This window comes from Eupeodes corollae, chromosome 1 (assembly GCF_945859685.1).
Source record: "Eupeodes corollae chromosome 1, idEupCoro1.1, whole genome shotgun sequence".
Classification (NCBI taxonomy): Eukaryota; Metazoa; Arthropoda; class Insecta; order Diptera; family Syrphidae; genus Eupeodes; species Eupeodes corollae.
In genome coordinates this window covers 194,522,840-194,545,516 of record NC_079147.1, presented here as the reverse complement: position 1 = coordinate 194,545,516, position 22,677 = coordinate 194,522,840, and the positions used below count along the sequence as shown (strand labels likewise).

At 33.5% G+C, this 22,677-nt stretch overlaps 1 protein-coding gene across 4 annotated transcripts in view; it reads right to left on the bottom strand.

The window, feature by feature from the left end:
- Positions 1 to 5,539: 5,539 nt before the first annotated feature.
- Positions 5,540 to 22,677, bottom strand: part of LOC129941717 (trissin receptor) — a 343,356-nt gene continuing 326,218 nt past the window's right edge. For 2 of the 4 annotated variants that reach the window (XM_056050416.1, XM_056050418.1), the window contains 2 exons: positions 17,813 to 18,035; positions 5,540 to 7,154 (listed from right to left, as the gene is read on the bottom strand). In XM_056050416.1, the coding sequence (XP_055906391.1) occupies positions 7,104 to 7,154; positions 17,813 to 18,035 (274 nt within the window). In that variant the 3' untranslated portion in view covers positions 5,540 to 7,103. The remainder of the gene's footprint in view (positions 7,155 to 17,812; positions 18,036 to 22,677) is intronic. The other 2 variants (XM_056050417.1, XM_056050419.1) reach the window with 1 other exon arrangement.

The following is a 22,677-nucleotide window of genomic DNA, read 5'->3' as shown; positions in this document are numbered from 1 at the left end:
TTTTTTTGTTTAAATTACAATAAAATAAGATATATTTTAATTTTAAATAAAGTAAGCATTTTGGGTCTGTTATCAGCAAAATGTCTGTACTTTTTACTTTAGATATTCGAAATTTTTGGAATCGTCTTAGAATTAAAGTTTCATAAAATAGTAATTATTAAGGACGCAGATGATTAAGCTCCAAAACATAAAACAAAATAAGTTAATTTTTTTTTAACTTTTATAAAAGAAACTTAGCTTAAGTATTAAAAAAAAAACTAAATATAACATTAACCGGAAAACAGCGTTTTAGGAAATACGGTGGAACTTCCAAAATCCGAACTCTCAAAAGAAATGACACAAGAGTTAGTGAATTGCAGCTTTTCCAACTAAAAAAAATAAACAAAGTTAGGAACTTTTCCCATAAACACTAGTAACCCGTTCAAAACCAAAGTTCAAATGAAAAACAAGTTAGGGCAAAGAATGTAGAATGTATCAACTGAAACGTCTAAAATAATTAAAGTAGCCTTAGTAAATTTAGAAAAAGATGTTAAATAAAACGGGATTAGCCCAATAGGAGAAAAAGCACGAGTTAAAAAGACTATTTGGCATCAAACAGAATCTAAAAAATTCGATTTATAGCGAAATTCGACTCACAAAAGTTCGAATTATGAAGGGCAAAATGCATGAAAATAAGGTTGAAAAATCAAAGTTCTCAATAAAATGTTGAGTTATAAAGAATTCGACTTAAGAAATTTCAAGTAAAGGAAGTTTGACGTAATAAAAATAGGAACATTATTTTCAAAAATTAATAAACGTAATAAGGTATATTAGTAAATTAATTTTTCTCTTTCAGAATAGTTACAGCATTTTGAAGTACATAATTTTATCCCAAAGCAATTTGACAATACAGAATTTTGCTGATACGGAACATATATTAAAGAATTTCGACAAACAGTATTTTAATTACTTCTTTAAGCTTACATTAATCTGACCTCAACACTTCTTTTTGTCTAGGGAATATTTAGTAAATAGACCAATAACAATAACTCGCAAACCATTTTTTATTTAAAAAAGTACTTAATTATTATCGCTTATGAAAACTATTTTTTTTTCTAGCTATGGTGTAATATTGTCCCCAAAACGTTTGGGCAAATGTTCCTAACAAATGCCGCCAACCGCCAGCAAGAGAAATTGTTGAAATGAAATATGCCAATAACCCATGTGGGTTTCAACCTGTCACCTAAGCTTCCAGGCACAATTTTGTTCCTAAATTTAAAATTGAATGCTTTTTCTAACATTTAAAATTAAAGTTTCATATGACAGAAATTCAAGCCCAAAACATAAACCAAAATCGGAACCTATTGTTCCAAATTTAATGAATATTTTCTTATAAGAAATATATAAAATGTTATTTTAAAATTTCGTTAACTACGATAATTATAATTATAAACATTGAACAAAATTTTAAAGGTATTGAAAAATAATTTTTTTATTTCAAATTTATTTTCAAAATAGATTAGGATAATAGCTTTTTAGAAAATGATGATTAAAATGAGAACATTTTAGTTTAAAACCAACACACGTAAGTATTTATATTATTGAAATTTAATAAGAGACATTTAAATTAAATATAAACACAATTAAGGCAAACGCTTTTTAGTCGTGAATTTGCAATATCAAAAAAATATACTATTTTCTCTATTCAGCTCCATAAGTGAATGCTTTTCCTAAGTTTTTATACCAAGCCAACTTCTAATAACAACATTAGCTTAATCAATACCGAGTCATTTCCTTAATTAGAAGTACAAAATTAATCAACACGAAAACCAATAAATTTTACTAGAAAAGCTGTTTTCCTTCACCTCTTAAAAGTCCCATCATAGAAACAACATTTTAGCAGAAACGTAAAATGATTAAAGCACAAAAATATAAGCTTGGAAAAGATTTGGGCTACAATTATTATTTTCAGGAACTTTGGAAAATATAGCTCCATTTTTAATAAATAAATATACAAACCTACCAATTTTATAATACAAAATCTGAACTACGCTGTACAAAATACCTTCTATCCAATATGACCGCTATTGATTCCAGATACGCTTGCGCGTTTTGCATTTTTTCTATTGATTCTCACCAAACACCAGGCGATCAGAATTTAAAGCAAGAACCTGTTTCTCCTAACTTTTTTTCCCAATGCCTTTTGTTTTTCTTTCTTTTAATTCCTTTCCTTCTTTTGTTTCCACCTTTCGGTGGGATTAAATATTTAAGCTGTTAGTGGGAGTGGTTAAATCAAATATGTTGGCGAACAGAAATCAGCATTAAAAGTGTGTTTGTAGAGTGATCATTTTTTCTTAAGCTACGTGAAGGCAAACAAGTATCTAAAAACAAAATGCGCCGTTGTAAGGGGGCGGATCCTTTAAGTAATTAATAACAAATAGTAGCTATGAACAAAAATAAAAAGAAATAAAGTAATTAAAATTGGAAGAATAACAATTGCCTCTTTCTCTACATGGTTGCCTGGTATTTCATAAAATTTTGCTAGCATGTTCGTACTAAACTTTTTTTTTTCAGTCTGTCTTGTCTTCGCTTTGCCTATGATTTTTTGTATGTAAATTAAGAATGATAAAGCTCCAAAACATACAACAAAATTAATGTTTTCTTTTTATACTTTTAAAAAAGAAACTTGGCTTCCGTATTTAAACAAAATAAATATAATATTAATCTAAAAACAGCATTTACGGAAATACCTAATAAATATATTAACATTATATTTAACAATACACGTAATATTAGTAAATTTTGATACGTGGATTTAAAATTAGAATCTAGACAATCACTTTATCAACTTTTTAAAATTTTTTTTAATCTGCAATGCCTAAAAAATAAGCTTTTTATTCCTGTGTTTTTTTAATGTTTGTAATTTCCAGTTAAAAATAAGACATTCTTTTATATTTTTTGAAATGGTTTTTGTGTCAAAGTTCTTCATTCTTTATAATTTACAAACTATTTTAAGGAGAATATTGGCAAATATCGAGTCATCTCATTCATATAAAATAAATTGGGTGGCGCAACACTCCGTTTGAGAACTAGGGCCTAGTGACTGACAACTCTCAACCATTCCTATGTGCGAGTACTGTTGTCAGGGATGGAAGGGACCTACAGTTTTAAGCCGAATCCGAACGGTAAATTTCAGAAACATTTTTTATGACAAAAATTACTCTTGGAGAATTTGTCAATTCCTCACAAGAGGCAGTAGCCGTGAATAAAAACTTTAAGTGGCATAGGCAATGATCGAAACCAAGACCTCTCGCATGATAGTCCAACGCAGTAACCATCATGACACGGGTACTTGCATTCCTCATTCAGAAGTACAAATTTTTCCAACACAGAAATCATTTTTTTTTACTTAAAATATCTACATTTTTCGAGGTTCAATACCAGGGCAACTATGTTCTGAAGTAGATGGATAACCTTTAAAAATATTTCAAGTTCAAAACGGGAACTAAAAATGCCTTAATTCAACCAAAAAAAAAACTGCTAGCTATAATTTAAACTTATTTTTACGATGAAAAAAAAAAAAAATAAAAAGTATACGCTTAAATTTAATAATTTCATACAAAAAGCTTCATTACATTGTTTTTAGAGCGCAGAAAAAATATCGGCTAGGGTCAGATTTGTAGTCTAGTCTAATTATAATTGGTCTTTCATACTTAAATGTTTTGACCAATTTCTAATTAATGTCCTGTTAATAATCTGACTGTCCAACTATAAAAATCTAAAACCATACAAATCTAAACTGAGCTGTACAAAAAACTGTTCTCCAATATGGCCACCCACCTTCATTCAAGATCCCCATGTGCATTGTGTTCGAATGTTTAACTCTTTCTATTGAATTCTCCCCAAGCACCAGGCGATCAGAATTTAAGCAAGAGCCTGTTTCTCATAGCTTTTTTCCTAATATCTTTTGTTCCTCCTCTTCTTTTTCTTCTGTTGATTAACTTAACAGTTTAAATAAATAAGTTGCGTTGGGTATTAGTGGAAAAAGGTCAGGTGTAGGAGGGATCATTTTTTTCCCAAGCTACGTGAATGCATACCAGAACTTAAAAACCAAATGCACCGTTGTTAGAGGGCGGATCCTTTAAATAAATAGCTTACCATAGCTACGGACAAAAAGTGAAAAAAAATGACGAAACTGAACGTGAAGAAATAATACAAATATTACAAGCATGCACAAGTACCTCTTACTTTACATGGTCGCCTAGTATTTCATTTAATTTTGTAAAACATATGGGGAAAGTAAGCAGCAAGGATTGAAAAAAGAACATATTTGTAAAAATGTTTGTCTACGATTTATTTAATTAAATTTTACTGTGGAATATGGAATATGCAATTAGATGAATTCTATCTTATGTCTAGTATTTTATGTTTTATTATTTTATTAATGAGACAGTGCATTTGAAGATATATTTATTTATTAACATATTTAAAAAAATTACTGGAATCCAACAAAATTCAATTTCGCTCTACTTCCAATAATTTGCTGGTCCGATGGAATAAAAAAATTGTTAGAGTCGCGAAGTTCGTGGTTATTACAAAAACGGATTAAATTTACTCCTCCAGCACAAGGTCTTAAAAAATATGTTCTTCGAAATGTATTAAGTACAAAAATTGACAGCTACACCCATACCATAGTTTCAAAAATACCAAAATAATGACCAATCAACAAATAAATACATTTCAAATCGTATTGCATACAAAATTCCACGAAAATTAATTATTTTCAAAAGTTTTTCTAATGTGCTAATAGGTAATCAAAAGTCCCATTCTAATTATAGTGCAAATATTATACATGCTTCAAAAATAATGTTTCCTTATTAACAGGCAACCATAAAACAATTATAAATGTTTTTTTATGAAATATGTACCAGGCGATTATGATTCATTCACTCCTCTCCCACATTTCGACAAGAAATCGAAAGAACTTATTAGTCCCCGCCCAATTACAACAGTAAATTTAGCTTCAGGAATGGAAAAAATACAAACTAAACAAACAGACTCTTGCTACCAATTCTGATCTCCTGGTGCATTCGATAAAATTCAATAAATTTTGCATTTGACGGCTTTCGCTGTCAGCTTAGCAACTTGGAAGGATTAATAGAAACAATTCACCCGTTTTCAATGGGAGGAGCCATGTGTTATTGGTCTGACTCTGATCTTAGGAGTGATATTTAAGATAATAAAGAATCAAAACAAGGAACCTCCTATTCAGCATGATTGCCTGTTAGATAGAAACAAAGTTGTATTTTAACAAAAAACCAGTGCTGCCTTCTAACTACATAAATGACGTATTCCCTAGATGTTGCTCACTTAATACAAAATAAAATACTTACGCCTTTTTTAAAAGAAGATATTTTTCAGAAATAAAAAAACAAAAGGACACCATTTTTTAGCAATAATACATTCAATCCATTTTTTATTTTTAATAAAATATATATTTTATATTATAATTATTATCATTATACATATTGTTAAAAATACAAATAAATTTATTTTGTTCTTTGTTATTTTATTTATATTTAAAGAAAATGCTCCACCTCCTCCTTCTTAAACAATTAGCTTTGAGCTTAATTTTTCGGTTTTCCTTAGTTTTAATTTCCTTGAATACAATATTTAAAACTTATGATTAATTTTATTTATAAAAAAACATTTTACATTTTATATTTTTATCATGTAAACATTATTAACCAGCGAATATATATGTATATATAATTTTATACATAATAAATATTTATATATATAAATTTAATTTGATTTCAAATGCCTAATATAGGAATTATTAATAATATAGTAATAAATTTTTTAATGCAAAGCTTATAAGTAAAATTGTATTTATTTATTTATATATTTTGTTTTTCGTTTTTGATATTTCATATTTGTATGCAATTTTATTTTAAGGAGAAAAAATGTTTACAAACTACCGTAACAATTTCTTTTCAAACAACTTTTCTTATTTTTATTTCATTGTCATTCATGGTTAGTGTAGAACGAGGAAGAAGGAATAAAACTTTGCTTACAATATTCTCTGAAGTGTTGAAAAAAAGAAAGAAACAAAAATAAGGACATTTTGTATTTTCTTTGGTAGAATCCTTTCATGGGAAAAATAAAATATTAACAGTTCAGTACCTAGAGATAGGAGGGAGATCCTGATCTCTGTGCGGTCCTCTCGAGGTACCTATACTCTATCTTGAGAGGTGCATTTTCTTCCTTACAAACGAGTATATACAAACCTACAACACTCGTTGTTATATCTTTGTCATTGAAATTTACAGCTCCTGTAGGGAGATAAGAAGGACAATTTCTGTTTGAATTTTCTCAATTCTTGGTACGTGTTAAACGAAAAGGATGTCTCATTCTACATTTTTATTTTTGTTATGTCCTCTTCAGAGAAAATACAAAACTATTCTAAAACTCAGAAGGACTTGGACAATAATTCTGGAAGCAAAATATTTTTGTGTTTTTATTCTTTTCACAATGTTAAAAAAAGGACACTCTATCTTTCTCTCAGTTTGTTTCTATGAAAATACAAGAAGAGACAAAGATTGGACAATTTAATATGGACTTCTTGGCCCTCGCTTGATGGTTTCAATTCGCCTCCGCCATACTATTTTGTATTCAGCTTTTATTCTTAAGATAGATAGGTAGTTGGGTAGTTTCTAAGCTTGATAGTATTATATTCTTTGAGATATAAATAAACCTTAACATTAATTACTGTTGAAAGACTATTTCTTAGCTTCTTCTTTTACTTGTGTTTTGTTCTTAGTTTTATCGTCATAGGATGAGAGGGTAATTGCACAATTATCCAAGAGCGGAAGTTCACGTTTTGTTTTTGTAAAAATGTGTGCGATGACTTTGCAGCACTTATAAGTGACTATAAAAATGTCGTTACTTATAGAAATTCCATAACCGCACAAGGACACCAGACATCCACACTTGAATTTTGTTGTCCTTTCTAGTCTGTGGCGTAGATGATGGTGTGTGTCTTGTGTGTGGGGCATGGCAATGTTATTAATTTGTTTTATTTATCTTCCAATTAAATGGGATTTCTTATTTTGCAATCGGGATCATAGTTGGTCGTTTCCAATGTGTGTTGAATCCGTTGGCAAGGATTGTGTCTGCAAAAAGGACAAAATCAAACATAAGTATTTCAATTATATTTTTATAAAAATTTAGAAAATTATTTTAAGCTTCATGCATGAATGTCCTTTATTTAGATGTTTTTTTTTGTAAATTTTAATTTTTTGAGATTTACTATTTATTTGAGTGAAAAAAAAAACCTTTTCGAGGGTGCGTGGTCGAGTTGGAAATATCCTTCAAAGAGTCGAAAGTTTGCGGAGCTGGAGATGAGAGGGATGTATATTTTTTTCATTTTTAGTAAATCAGAATATACCAATATTTCTCATCAAACTCAAAACAAAAATATGAAAGAAAATGGTAAAAAATGCGGTGAACAAACTTTTCAATTTAAAACCTTTTAGTCTACCACAAAAACCTTCAACCAAGATTCATGTTTCTATTTAAGAGATGTGTCCTTTTTTGTGTGGTGTATCAGGTTTAGGACCTAATGAATATTATTAATAATAATAATTTAATTTTTGTTGTTGTTTTCCAATGGCAATGCTAAAAGATAAATTATGTTTTTCTATAAAGATTTAAGTATATTGTTGATGGAGAAAAGTTTTAACAAGTCCCTGACCTTAATGGTAATTTGTAAGACCAATGGAGCAAACAAATGTAACCTTGTTGATTAAAGTCATCTGGGTTGGTTGTGGTTTGGAAAAGTGTAGAAGTTTTGATGAGTATAAGTTTAGAAGCATCTTTTGTATGGAGATCATTTTTAATGATGTGAGAGGCCAAATAGGGTTAAAAAAAGTAAAGAAAATTAAGGATTTTTTAACAATCCCAAGTTTAAGAATTTAAATATAATTGTAGGTAGGAGTTTGGTTCATTAATTAAAGTTGAGGTTTTTTGGTGTAATTTTAAATGCAAATTTATCATAAATATGTAAATTTGGTTTTTGAAATCTATTAATAAGTTATCTTTTTTAAGTTACCCTAATTATTAATCCATAACGATGGGAAGACATGATTTCATGTTTCGAGTAAATATTTCGACTCCCAGGGGTCAATTAGGTTCGAAATAAATATAAACAAGAGGCTTATATGCGACCTTTCCCAGTAAAGATACAAAACTAGTATCAGTCTTCTAAGTTTCTTAAATGCTTCTGAATACTTTTTTTTCTCAATATCATAAACTTAATCAATAAAATTATTTTAGAACACTGTTGTCCAGTAAGGTATGGTTTAGCTTTTCAATTTAAACAACTCACTACATTTGAAAGCATTCCAAGATTCCAACAGTTTTCTAAATATTCCATATGCAAGAGCTAAAACACAATATTTTAAAGGGTTTTTGGCGCATTACACGCAGAAATGTTAGAAATTGTTTTGAAACGTACCTTTTTTTAAAAATAATATACACTTTTCTTGTTCCCATTTCTAATCATGGGAAAAACGCTACAAAAATTCAAAAACCCAGAAAATGAGAGAGAATCTGAATGAAGATTTTTCGGGATTTTTTGACGCAGTTTTCTCAAATTCATTTCTCGGGAGCCTATTATTAGTATAGCTATCAGTTGATTTTAAAGAAGTCAAACAAATTGTAGATACAAAATGCTTGGTTGTTGAATTTAAGAATAAAGGTGCATTTAAGTACATAAGATCTCTAAATCTAATATATAAATTTCTCCTGTCACAGTATTAGTTGCCATACTCCTCCGAAACGGCTTAACCAATTTCAATGAAATTTTGCATATACATTCGGTAGGTCTGAGAATAGGTTTTTATCTATTCTTCATGTTCCTTATGGTATGGTTTGATTGCTCTAACATCGTACACAGTGCAACGATCTTACGATATTATTCAGAGACGCTATGTACAATGAAGTATTGATTGTTATTGAGGATCTTTGTTGTCATTATCAATGCCAACTTACCACTCAGTCATTTCGGTTCACCAAATCAAAATGCATCTGAATCGTGAACTACAATACAATACTGTAAAAATGTCCCACTAATGAAGAACAACGAACCATATATGACCACATCATGCTCGCAGTTTCAACAGGACAAGGTGGATTCTTTTTTTGATGTACCAGGTGGAACTGGCAAAACATTACTTATTTTGCTTATTTGTGCTAAAATACAGTCATCCATGGCCACAGTGCTGAAACAGTGTAAAATTATCATCTGGGATGAATGCAGTATGGCTTGAGGCGTTGAACAGGACATTGAAAGATATAAAAAACAGCGACAGACCATTAGGCAGCACTTTTTTCAGGTGATTTCAGGCAAACACCTCCCCTTATTCCGCGTTCAAGGTAAGCTGATGGGATCAACGCGTGCTTTAAATCATCGCCACTCTGGCGATGTTGAAAAAGTAAAACTAAAAGTTCAAGATCCATCACCTGAAACATTCTCAAAGCACCTGTTAGATATAGGCGACGGAAAAGTATAGATGAAACTGGATAAAATTACCGGCCGATTTCGGTACGATTATTGATTCACAACATGCTCTCATTTACCAGATATTTCACGATGTACACAGACAATATACAAATCATGAGTGACTGGCGCAAGAAAAATTTCAGCAGCAATAAAATTTGGATGTCAACGAATTAAATCTCAGGATACAACAATTAGGAGACTTATTATCTATTGGTACTGTTTGTGATGCTACCGAAGCTTTAAATTATCCAACTGAGTTTTTGAAATCATAGTATTTACCAGATATTCCAAGGCATAATTTACAACTGAAGATTGGATCTCCGGTAATTTTGCTTCGTGATTAGTTATTATGAAATTGATGAAAAATGTTATCGAATCCATTATTCTAAATGGCAAATTCCAAGGTGAAAATATGTCATTACCGCGAAACCCTATTATAACCACAGATGTGTCAAAAAAAAACAAAGACCTTCAATTTCCATTTAGATTGGAATAAATAAATTTAAATAAAATGTTTGTTGATTTGTTATTTTAATATTCTGTCACCGATTACAGTGATCTATACTTCTCCCATACTTAAATACAACATCCTTGCACACTTACATTAAGTTATTTATTTCTATCAAAATATTCTCTAGAAATTATTTATATGACAATACAACGTTTTTTAGGTCAGCTAGCATAATATAAAAACAAATTAAGGTAAAAAAATAAGTTGTAAAGAAACTTTTGTGTGTACTAGAGTGACCGCAATAAATCGATTTTCGGAATTGGGTCGGGGGAACCCCATAAAATGATCAGTCCTTGCAGATTTTTAGATAGCCAAAATTTCAGCTTGATTGGATAACGGTAAATGGTGCCGACACACGCTCAAAGTTTCAAAAAACTCTCTCTTTTCTCTGTTTTGCGAAGTAAACCAGCCCTAGCTCCCAAACAACTGTGTACTCACAAATTGCACGTTTTAGAATCTCTTTCCACTTCAAATTTCAAAAGATTTAAAGCCTTTATATCAATAGAAATAGCTAGAGAAGGGCATGCACAAAGGAAGAAAAGAAGAAGGATTTTCTTCCTCTTCTTCATCCATGCAGCTTTTGCAAAAGTCATTAAAGAATATGGCTAGCTACGTGGCGGGCTTTCCTATAAGGTATTGTCCGGTTATGACACCGGTTATCGAGCTTAAATCTTTTAAGAGATATCGAGAACACTAAACGCTTTAAACCTCTAATATGACAGATATTTTTTGTAATCTGACAGGTGGTGATTTTATTCCTCCTGATTTTGGTTTCATCACAGCAAAAGCTTACACATAGCGATTGGTATGTCAGCGTTTGCCAAACGTGGTTAAATGTAATATTGTTGGCGAGTTTGTTTGCTTTACAATTTTCTGGAATGTCTCTATAACCTGTCACCCAGCAAAGGTGAATATTAGACTGTTATGCTATCGTCCGTTAAGAACTGTTATAGAGCTTGTAGAGACAGAGTCCAAGGATGAAATGTTACCCCGAATATCTGAGCAAATCCGGATATCAAATGTTGATACCAACTTTTCTTTAAGCCAGGACAAGACATCTTTTATGGACAGAAGTTCCACTTCGAACTTGCTCCAATGGTTGGGAAGTCGGAGTGAAATGAGAGACTTAAGTCTTTCGGAGTACACGTCTCCACTAACTTCCTCATTATTTTTTGATATTTGTATAGAAGTGGATAAACTTGTCTTCCCCGAACGCTCTATCCAATAAAGGATAGCATACTTATATCTCTGTCTATATATAAGGAAATTTTGATTATATTTAACATACATACTTAATAGAATTTATATTTAAAATAATAAATAAAATTCCCTCTTTCTATATCCTTAAAGAATCGATTTCCTGAACATTCCCCATCCTTGTTAAAGTGTTCTACTTGTGGTAATCCGAGACCGTGTAAAACATCTATCATACGATGCATGTAGTATGGGATTTTCTCATCAAATTCCATGGAAATCCTTAATCAAATTGAATCAACACAACACACAAATAAAATATAGTATCTTCAAATATAGAACCAGGTGTCTTGTATCTACAATGTTTTCTCTGGAATATTATCATATTAGGATATCCTTAACACGTTGTTGGCGTCCTATACACGTTCTACCAATAAAACACTCTAATATACCCCAACACGATGCTCGTAACTAAGACCAAAAGAACAAAATGAAGACGTCTTAATTCCACAATGTAACATGAAAATTATTTTCTTTCTTACCAAACCCCTCACTCGTCCCTTAGTAAAAACAACAAAATTATTTTGTAGGCAACACAAATTTATTAGCCTTTTATATTTCGTTGCAATACTCCTTTTCTGCCAAGAATAAATCTTTGCCAAATTGAGTGAATATAATGTTCCTTCATGTAGTAAACTTAATTACCTTTCAGCTACTTGGTATACAGTACATATAAATTGATTAAAATTGCTTTACACATAGAATGATATACAATTATTTATTTATATGCGAACCAACTTTAAGGCTAGAGCATCTTTCGCTCATAGCTTAAAGGGTTTGGGATTTGTTGGTGTATATGAGAAATGGACATTTATTTTCAAGACAAACTTAAGAAACTCTTGGAGTATGGATGATGGTTTAATTTGTCTGTAAGAAGGAAATTTATTAAGAACTCTTAACGAATGAATTCTTTCTAATTAAGAGAGAAATGGCAATTATATTTTTAGGAGAATTTTATTATGCTTTTCGTTTCGAATGACAAAGAATTAAAAAGTGATTAACAGGAGTTATGACCTGATAAATTAAATACTTTGTTATAAGTTGTGAAAGAAAGTGCTTTTAATTCGGAACACAAGGCAGTAGAATTTTCTGTTTTGTTGTATTTTAATAACTTCTTAGAGCTTTGACACACATTTTTAACATCCAACAAATTACGGAAACAGTCAACATTTTTATGGAATATTAAGTGTTCTTCAAGAAATTCCAAATTTACTTTTTCGTCAATCAATGTTTTCATATTTTTACGGTAGTAAAGTTCCTATTCAAACCTCTCCTCTTTGATCTTCGTGACAAAATGTCTTAGCAAATATGGTTTACCTTTTTTATGAAGGCTTTGACATACGTAACAAAAATGACGTGAAATTTGAATTTCAAAAAACGTATACAATAAGCAAATGGTGCGTATACGCCCAAGTGAACCTTCCAGAATTTTATAATTGCAATAAAACAAGATCATGTTTTTTAATATATATTAAATTTGTAAGACCCAATCAGAGTTGTTACTTTTCAGTAAAACTTAATTTTGACTAATACTACGGTTTTGGCTTCTACAATCCTTAAATTTATTAAGAACTTGGTGTTATCTGCAGCATTGCCCGCGTTGTAAGAGAAAATCGAATTATCAAATTCCAGGGACAATTGTACATAAGTTAGTTGGTAAGATTTCTATAAATAAAAAGAAATAAAGAGAAACAGAAATTTTAGCTGTCTATTGTGAAAGTGATGAAACACCGCTTTCAAGCTTCAACCGTTACTTTTAGATATTGGGAAACTAAACTTAATGGAAAATTCAAGCCTTTTGAATTGAAATGGTAAATCTATAGTAATTATTAAGATTTGAGGAATAATTACATTTTTATCCTTTCTACTGCCGTTTAAAATATAAGCACTGGCGTTAGGTAGAAAAACCACATTACCCAGAGTAAGAATATCATAGCACCCGAAGCAATTTTATTGACAGTTTGTTGTTGGACGATTTGAGCAACATTACCGATCCTTTAGGCGCTAAATCTTTTTTGTGTTTATAAAATATAAAGCATGTGTTTCAATATTTAGAAATCCTGACAAAATGTTTTTGTTTGTTATCACACAGGCGGGGAATGAATAAATACCTCTGACATAGTAATCCTACACATTAAATATCACGACGGGTACTGCAACAAACAAACTTACTTACCCCCTTTTATAATAGAAGGTGCTTAAATTTGAAGGACCAATGTTCATTATTAGATGTTCAAATGGTAGATATTTGCATTCAAGAGCACACAAGCGACCACAAGTTTTTTCAAAACCCACCTCTGTCTATCAACTCCTACTCTGACCTCCCCGTGGTGAACATAGGCTGCCTAGTACCTCAACTGGAGATTGGGGTCCAACCCTAGTGGAAAGTTGTTGAGAACAAGCAAACGAGGGAGGGGGGAGAGGCGTTACCATTAAGGCACCTATACTCATTCAGACGGCAGCGGACGACTTCTCGAGATGGAATCAACAGTGGCGTCTACAGTTCCAGTAAGGTTAAACTATTTAGTTAACACCTTATAGAGCTTCTACGACTTATTCGGATCCCAGGTTTTATCCGGCATCCCCTCTTTGGAGTTATACTAAGGTATTAGGTCCTTAACAGACCACGTGTGGCCGAGGAAATTGTGGAGGCCCTAGACTGCTTTAAAGCAGACATCACCGCTTATTTGGATGCGGCTTCGTCATTGGAGTCAGACTTAGGCAAGAAGTCTTGCCCTATAAGTGCATCACGAGCACCTCATCATTATCCGCATCAAGGCTAAATTCGGCAACATTAGCCTGATATGTGCGCACGCCCCCACAGAAGAGAAGGATGACAACACCAAAGATATGTTCTTCGAGTTCTTAGACAAAACATATGAGCAGAGTCCAAGCTACGATATTAAACCTGTACTTGGCGATTTTATTGCCAAGCTAGGAAGGGAAGACATCTTTGGTGGAATAATCGGGAAGAACAGCCTGCACGACAACACTTCCGACAACGGATTCAGGCTCATAGATTTTAATGCGGGGCGAAACGTCAACTTAGAGTTATCCAGATCGATCTACCGTCAACTAAATTGACCATATTTCGATCGAAGCCAGACAAACTTTCAGTACCATTGATGTCCGAACTTTCCGAGGAGCTAACATAGACTCGGACCGCTACCTCGTTGTAGCCAAGGTAGCACTTCAGGTTTCCAGACCCGGGGCAGGACAGGGAGATTCTGGAAACAGGTACAACGTCGAACGGCTACAATCGCAGGAGATCGCAAAATCCTTGTCCGACCGAGTTACAAGTTATCTCTCTCGAAGTTCTCTGCCACCAACAGAATTCATCGAAAACCAGGGGCAACATTGGCAAGATGCAATCAGAGAAACTGATTCTGTTGTACTGGGTTTCAAAAAACCACCAACAAGGAACGCTTGGTTTGATGAGGAATGTCAACAGGTAAATGCAGCCAAACAACAGGCACGCAAAGCATTGCTGCATAAAAGGTGAAACGAAATTCACAGGTACATAAACCTAGAACTTAAGGCTGCAAAGACGAAAGTAGAAACATCAAAGTGGAACAGCAGCCAATGCTAAGGCGACTGACCGTAAAACGGAGATGACTAACCGAATTCCGCTGTCAGCTAGGATGATCCATTAACATAGACGACGAAAGCCAACAATCACATCTTCCCGACTTAGACTAAGTAAAGATTGCTATATTTGAACTGAAGTCTAAAAAAGCCACTGGAGCGGATGGCTTGAATGCCGAGCTCTTTAAAGCAGCTGGAGATAAGTTGGTTAAGAGCATGCACCAACTTATCTGTAAGATATGGTCGAAAGAAAGCATGCACGTTGAATGGTGCCTCAGTAGCTTGCCCGATCCTGAAAAAGGAGACCCTCTAAACTGCACCAACTATAGAATAATAAGTCTACATAACATCGCCTTCATGTCTGCCGCTATATGTGAACGTCTAAAGCCCATCGTCAACAACCTGATAGGTCCTTATCAGTGTGGTTTTAGAAAAACCATAGTTGTCCAAATATTCGCATTATGGCAGATCCTGTTAAAATAACCCAAGAACACCAAATCGACACCCACCATCTTTTCATTGATTTCAAGGCTGCATATGACAGCATCTACAGGGATGAGCTGTATAGAGCCATGCCTAGTTTTGGCATCCCTGCCACACTCATCCGTTCGTGCAGGATGACCATGGAGAATTCACCCTGCTCAGTAAAGGTTGGAAACAACTTAACAGAACCTTTCGATGTCAAAGAAGGTTTTAGACAGGTGATGCGCTGTCATGCGATTTTCTTAACCTCGTACTTGAAATAATAGTGCAGAGCTCACACGTCAGCATTAGTGGCACTTTCTTTCAGAAGTCTGTCCCATTACTAGCATATATTGATGACATTGACATAATTGGAAGAATTTAGCGTGATGTCAATATGGGGCTTTTGTGAGTATTGAGCCAGAGGCGGCAAAAATGGATTTAACGGTTAATGAGGGCAAAACGAAGTACATACTGTCGTCAAGAAAGGATCTACAACAACGACGTCTTGGTCAAAACGTCACCATCGCCAGACGTAACTTTGAGGTAGTCAAGAACTTCGTCTAACTAGACTCCGCTATGAACGCAGAAACGAACACTAGCGCTGAGATCAAACTAAGAATAACTCTTGCTAACCGCTGTTTCTTTGGGCTCAGAAAGCAATTTAGTAGCAAAGCCCCCTTTTGAGAGACCAAAGTCTCGCTATATAAGACCCTTTAAATCCCCGTCCTGCTATACGGTGCAAAAGCATGGGATGGAAATATACGCAATCTAGCAAAGCGTTAAAGTTCAAGCTATTTGTGAAAATGGGCGTTCAAATCATAATGATTATAGTTTCCTTTGTGGTTTTGTCGGTCAATGAACATTATGAATGATGAACATGAACATTATACATAACGACTTGTATTCATGAGTTTACAAGATTCAATTGGCTTAAGAACTAAAGCCCCTTTACCATTGCAAGGATCATCATCTGAGGATTGGTCAATGAGGAGAATTGCCTCATTTGGGAATTTTAAGCAAAAAGTGATTGTAGAAAGACCAATACATCCACAAAAAGTATATGCACTGGAATAATCATAGGTCTGTGATTTTTCTAAAACGAGGCCGGGCAGGTAGGCACATTAGAGTTGACTATCGTGGGAGGATTACGAACTTTTTATGGCCTAAATTGGAAGATATGGATGTGGTGTAGTCCAACAGGACGGTGCCACTTGCCTCACTGTTTACGAAACAATTGTTCTTTTGAGCGACAGAGTCAATGGCCGTGTCTTCTCACGTGGTGGCTTTGCAATTGGCCGTCAAGCCAATATCATGAAACTCGACATTGTTGGAATTTTTTTTTTGGAGTTACTTGAAAAAAATGCGTCCGTCTAAGGCCTTTAATAATTTAACAACTAATGATTGACATAATTCTTCACATTAATTGCATAGAACTTCAGTTATACTCCAGCTTTATACAAAATTTAGAACATCGGATGAAAGTGTTCCACTGAGGTCGCGACAGTCACTACTACGATATTTTGCCTCATACATAATTAAACCATACCAATATTATGATCATACAAAGAAATTACAGTAATATCGTTAGTAATTTCTGGTCAATTCAAAGTTAACATCGGCCACTAAAATTTAATCACCCCTCATTATAAAAAATGTCTAATGATTGTTATCGACGATAGGTCCAGAACCTAATGATATGCAAGGAAATTGTGTTCTAAAAAAAAGAATATAAGGAATATCTAGTTATAAGTGCTACTGGCGGATTTGCTCGAATCAGCTGTGAATGAGATATTTTACAGCGGAAAAATTTGCTTAGTACCCTTCCAGCCTTGAAACTAGCTTCACACAAAGAATAATGTTATAATATTTCTCCCTTGCGGCGTGAAGAACGGACAAACAAACAAACATAGTTTCTCATTTATAATGTTAGTATAGATTTTGACAGTTCGTGTGATTCATAAAAACCTTTGCTTTGACACTTAACCAGATGAGATTTTAATGATTATACAGTAAAAACGCTTAAGACACAATTCATTAAGAAAAGTTATAAATTGAAGTTAAATAAAATGAATTGACAAGTTTTAAGTGTTCCAAGTCAACCATAAACTTGGTGAAATTCAACCAAAAATAAATGCTTGTCCAAAGGGAAACCCATAAATCGAGTGTAAAATATTCTCCCTAAACTAAAAAAAAAGCATTTCGGTAAAACAAGGATCTAAATATATCCAAGAGAGAAAAGGAAAAATAATCACATAAATTAAAAACCAGAATTTATTGATAGCATTTTTATGGTCAATTTAAATTTGATCCTGTGGCTCTTATTTTTTCAAGGATATGCAGCATTGAAAAAAAAAATATAAAACACAAAAAGAAAACATGGAATGAATAAAGATAGAAAAATTGAAGATTTTAAAATATATAATTTTGAAAAGTATTAAAATGCATGCACTTACACTCACCTGCAGGGCAGCTCTCTTATGATGCACCGATGTCGATGAAGATTTGCCTTTGCCCTTTTTCAACGAGCACATCAGCAGCTCTTTCATGCCTTTTCGAAAATTTCGACTCAGGAATGCATAAAGCAGGGGATTCACTCCCGAATTAAAGTACGTGATGAGAAATGTTAGTGGTGTCAGCAAGGCGTTAAAGTTTGAATCGCCTCGGTAGGAACGTGACCTGCAAGAAACAGACGAGGAAAAAGTTTATTTTGTTTATTTTTGGCAAAGAAGGATTATTTTTTGTTGTTATTAAGGATAAATGTATTTAAAGTTAAAAAAAAGACTTTATTTTTATTTTCGTAGGACTTCAGGACAATTATAATTGTTTATATTTTGAATAAAGGTTAAAGCTTTGTTTTTTTTTGGCAAGAATGTGTATATTTCTCAATTACGTAACGCAGGCAATGTTTCGTTTTCGACTTTGGTAACATTTTATTGGATTTATTTGTCTGTTGGCGTTTTTACGACTTTGATAGGATTATTGAAGGGTGTTTTATGCCAAAGACGTGTTCTCTATGAATTTGATGATTTACTTATTCAAGGTAACCTCTGTTTTTGTGTGCAATAAAACAAATGTAATAAATTTATTCAATGTTATATCGAATCAAAATATCTTGAAGTCAAGGACACAATCAATCGCTGAATCAATGAACAGAAAAAACACGTACAAATATTTACATATTGTTTTCTGACATTTGAAAGGTCGATCTATAGATGTTTTTGGTGTAAAGGAAATTTTTATAATTTTGTTCATGTAAAACAAGATTACATACTGAATTCAAAGATATGTAGTTTCTTATAAAATACCTTGATATCGCAATATTACATCATGCTTTAAATTTATATCAATGATTTTTAAATTTTGAAACCAAATTAAGAGTTAAATGATAGAGAAGTCGAAAAAAGTTTGTCCCCCGTTTCATCTGTCTGCCTGTCTATTCTCGACTCAACAGCCCAAACCATTCGGTGCATTAAGTTTAAACTTTTAAATTAAGACTTAAGTAGATTCACGTTTATGGTTTTTTAACTTCCCATAGCAAGTTATTATAATCGGTTCGATTTGCCGAATTGAAAGTTTTGACAATTTACGACGTTTCAAGATCCCTAGAATCTAAATAAAGGATTTAAAAATGACTGTACGTTCGTTTGGAAAGCTGTTTACGTCGTCCATATCTCAAGAACCAGTGGAGATATTGATTTCAAAAAAAAAAATATGTGTTATACAGATAATAATGCAGTAAGACATATTTAAGTGGGTGTTTTTTCGCCACAGTAAGTAAAGAAAAAAGGGAACCCAACATATCTCACGAACCAGTAAAGCTAGCAACTTAAAAAAATTGTAAACTATTCATTGTGACGTGATACCTAACTAATTTAATTTTGAAAAAAATCAACCAATTGTTGTCACCTCGAATATTTTTTTTATTTTAAAAAGTATTTAAATTTTATTTTAAAAATTCAATACATCAAAAATAGCAAGACTTAAAAAAATCAAACTTAAAATGTGTATTTATGTTCAAATGGTAGACATGTGCATTCAAGAGGACACAAGCGACCACAGATTTTCTCAAAACCCACCTCTGTCTATCAACTCCTACTCTCACCTCCCCGCGGTGAACATTGGGTGCCTAGTACCTAAACTGGAGATTGGGTTCTAACCCCAGTGGAAAGTAGTTCGGGGTAGCAAACGAGAGAGGGGGAGAGGTGTTTTCACTAAGGTGACTCTCCTTATCAACACGGTAGCGGACGAATTCTCGATATGGAATCAACAGTGGGGTCTACAGTTCCAGTAAAATTGAACTACTTAGTAAAACCATATAGGGCTTCTACGACTTATTTGGAGCCCAGGCCATTGGGTTGACTTCATGAACACGTACGAAATACCTAAGTTGCGAAGTATCAACAAGCCTCGGATGCGGACGGATTCACTGTTGACAACCCAAGCAAACGAAATAAGGACAACGAACTTCGGATCTGTACCTGAATTGTCCCTTCCAAGATGTGCAATGGGATGGACCAGGCAAACGAAAATTAAAAGACTGCGATGTAGCCTTTGGCGGCTGCTACAGAGAACAAAGACAGCGTCTATTTGGGTGTGGATTTGTTATTAGAACTAGACTCAGGCAAATAGTCTTGAGTTTCAACAATGTGAGCGAGCGCATCACGACAATCCGCATCAAGGCTAAATTCGCCAACATAAGCCTAATATGCGCGTATGCCCCAGCAAAAAAGAATGATGAAGACACCAAAGACATATTCTTCAAACTGTTGGACAAGACATATAAGAAGTGCTCTGGCTATGACATTAAAATTATCTTTAGAGATTTTAACGCCAAGCTAGGTAGAGAAGTCGTCTTTAGTGGCACAATCGGGAGATACAGCCTGCACAACACCACCTCCGACAACGGATTCAGCTAATCCATTTCGCTGCGGGGCGAGTCGTTCTATTAGTTAGTAGGCACACATCTTAATATCCACAAGGGAACATGGAAATCTCCTGATCAATCAACTTGCAAACAGATTGACCACATTTCGATCGACACACGATACTTCTCCAGAATACGAGATGTCCAAACATTCCGAGAGGCCAACATTGACTCGGACCACTATCTCGTTAAAGCCAAGGTACGGCTACGGATATCCCGATAGAAGCCAAAACAAGGATGTACTGTGAGAAATGTCGACGTCTCTAATAACCTTTTAAGGAACCCTATGCTGCCTGCATTACCCATTGAAAAAGAAAGGCAACATTGCTAGCAGCCATCAGAGATGCCACTCTGAAGTACTGCGTTTCACACGGCCACAACAGCGAAACCGTTGGTTTGACGATGAATGCCGGCAAGCGCACGCAGCGAACCAAGAGGCTTACAAAACTGCGCTGTACAGAAGTACTAGAGCTGCTCGCGAGCTCTACGAGCAGAAGAAGAGAGAGGAACACCGGCTTCTTAGATGGAAAAAAAAGGAAGCACGAGGAGCGCGCGATCGAGGAGATGGAGGGATGTCACAACAGGAATGAGGTGCATAAATTTTATCAAAATGTAAAAAACAAACCTCCCAAGGGTACCAGCCATGAACCGAAGCCTTTAAGGAAGATCAGGGGAACATGATAGTAAAACCGCAGTCTATGTTGATAATATGGAAATACCACTTTTCCAACTTATATAACAGCAATGACGAACCGAATCTCGCTGTAAGGGAGATGGAACCACTCAAGCTAGGTTACGACACAGATCAAAAACTCCACCTACCCGACTTCGGCGAAGTGAAGATAGCTAAATCTAAACTATATAACTATATTTATTTTAAAGCCGCATACGACAGCATCCATAGAGAAGAGCTCTACAGAGCAATGTCTAGTTTTGGCATCACGCTGCAAGGTCGGAAAAGATCTCACCGATGCATTTTATGTCAAAAAAGATTTAAGACAAGCCGATGCACTGTCATGCGACTTCTTCAACATCGTTCTGGAAAGAATGATGCAAAACTCAATTGTCAACAGTCAACACTAAAAGCACAATCTTCCAAACGTCCATCCAATTACTCGAATACGCAGATGATAGAAACTCCTGTAATAGAATTGAAAAAGTTCAAAGAAACTTTACTCGATATTTAATCTTTAATCTACATTGGCGAATTGATATGCCAACCTACAAAACAAGGTGCTTACTATTCGATATTAAAACTCTGGAAAGTCGGCGTAGTTGCTTCTCTGTTATATTCATCAGAGATATTTTAACGTATCACATAAAATGTCCTAATTTATTAAATCTAATAAAACTTCGTGTTCCTCAGAGGAATGTTCGTGAATCTAACCTTTTATATGAATATTTTCATCGCACAAATTATGGACTTAATGAGCCAATTTCTCGTTGCATCAGGGAAACTAATGCTGTATGTAATAAAATAGATATTTTTAAAAGTTGTTCAAGAGATACCTTCAAAACATATGTTTTAAATGAATTAACTATTCAATCAGCTGAACTTTAATATTTTTGTTAATTGTTATTATGTTATTGTTGAGTTTTTGTTTTTCTCATTCATATAAATATTATCTATATTATTAATAAATTAAAAAAATTATGTAAATCCTAGTCTGTAAGAGTTAGCTCTCTGCTTGATGATAAATAAATAAATAAATAAATAAAAAAATAAATAAATAAATAAATACATAGTTGAAAGATCAAGTGATGTTAGTGGAGCGTTTTTGAGCACTGCCACGGATGCAAAGATGATGGGTTTAGTGGTCAATGAGGGCAAGACCAAGTATATGCTGTCATCAACGTCACCATGGACAGCTATAAGTTTGAGGTAGTTAACGACTTTGTCTACCTAGGCGCCGCTATAAACACCGACAACGACACCAGCGCTGAAATCAAACGAAGAATAACTCTTGCAAGTCGCTGCTTCATTCGAATAATAAGGTAACTTTAATGCTTATTTTGGTAAAAATCCTTCCATTAGGAAGGATAGAGATAAGATACATCTTTGAGAAAATCGAGAAATCTTTACCTATCCCATACCCTTGCACTTGTCGATGACAAAAGATTTGAATATGTTAGATTTAAATTAAATTAAAGCCTGTCTATTGACTTTGTTTATTTCTGCTTTAAAATCAACAAAGCAAGTTTCATCTCAATAAATTTCCTAACGATGCTTGAAATATTAAATATATGGTCCAAGGTCGAAAATCCTGAGAAGAAGCTTGGATTATCATGAATTCTTTTTGCAAGTTTTTCGTATAGAGTATTAAAAAACATTTTTCTTATTGTATTTAAAATCGAAATATCTACCCCTATTTTAAATTAGTTAATAGGTATAAT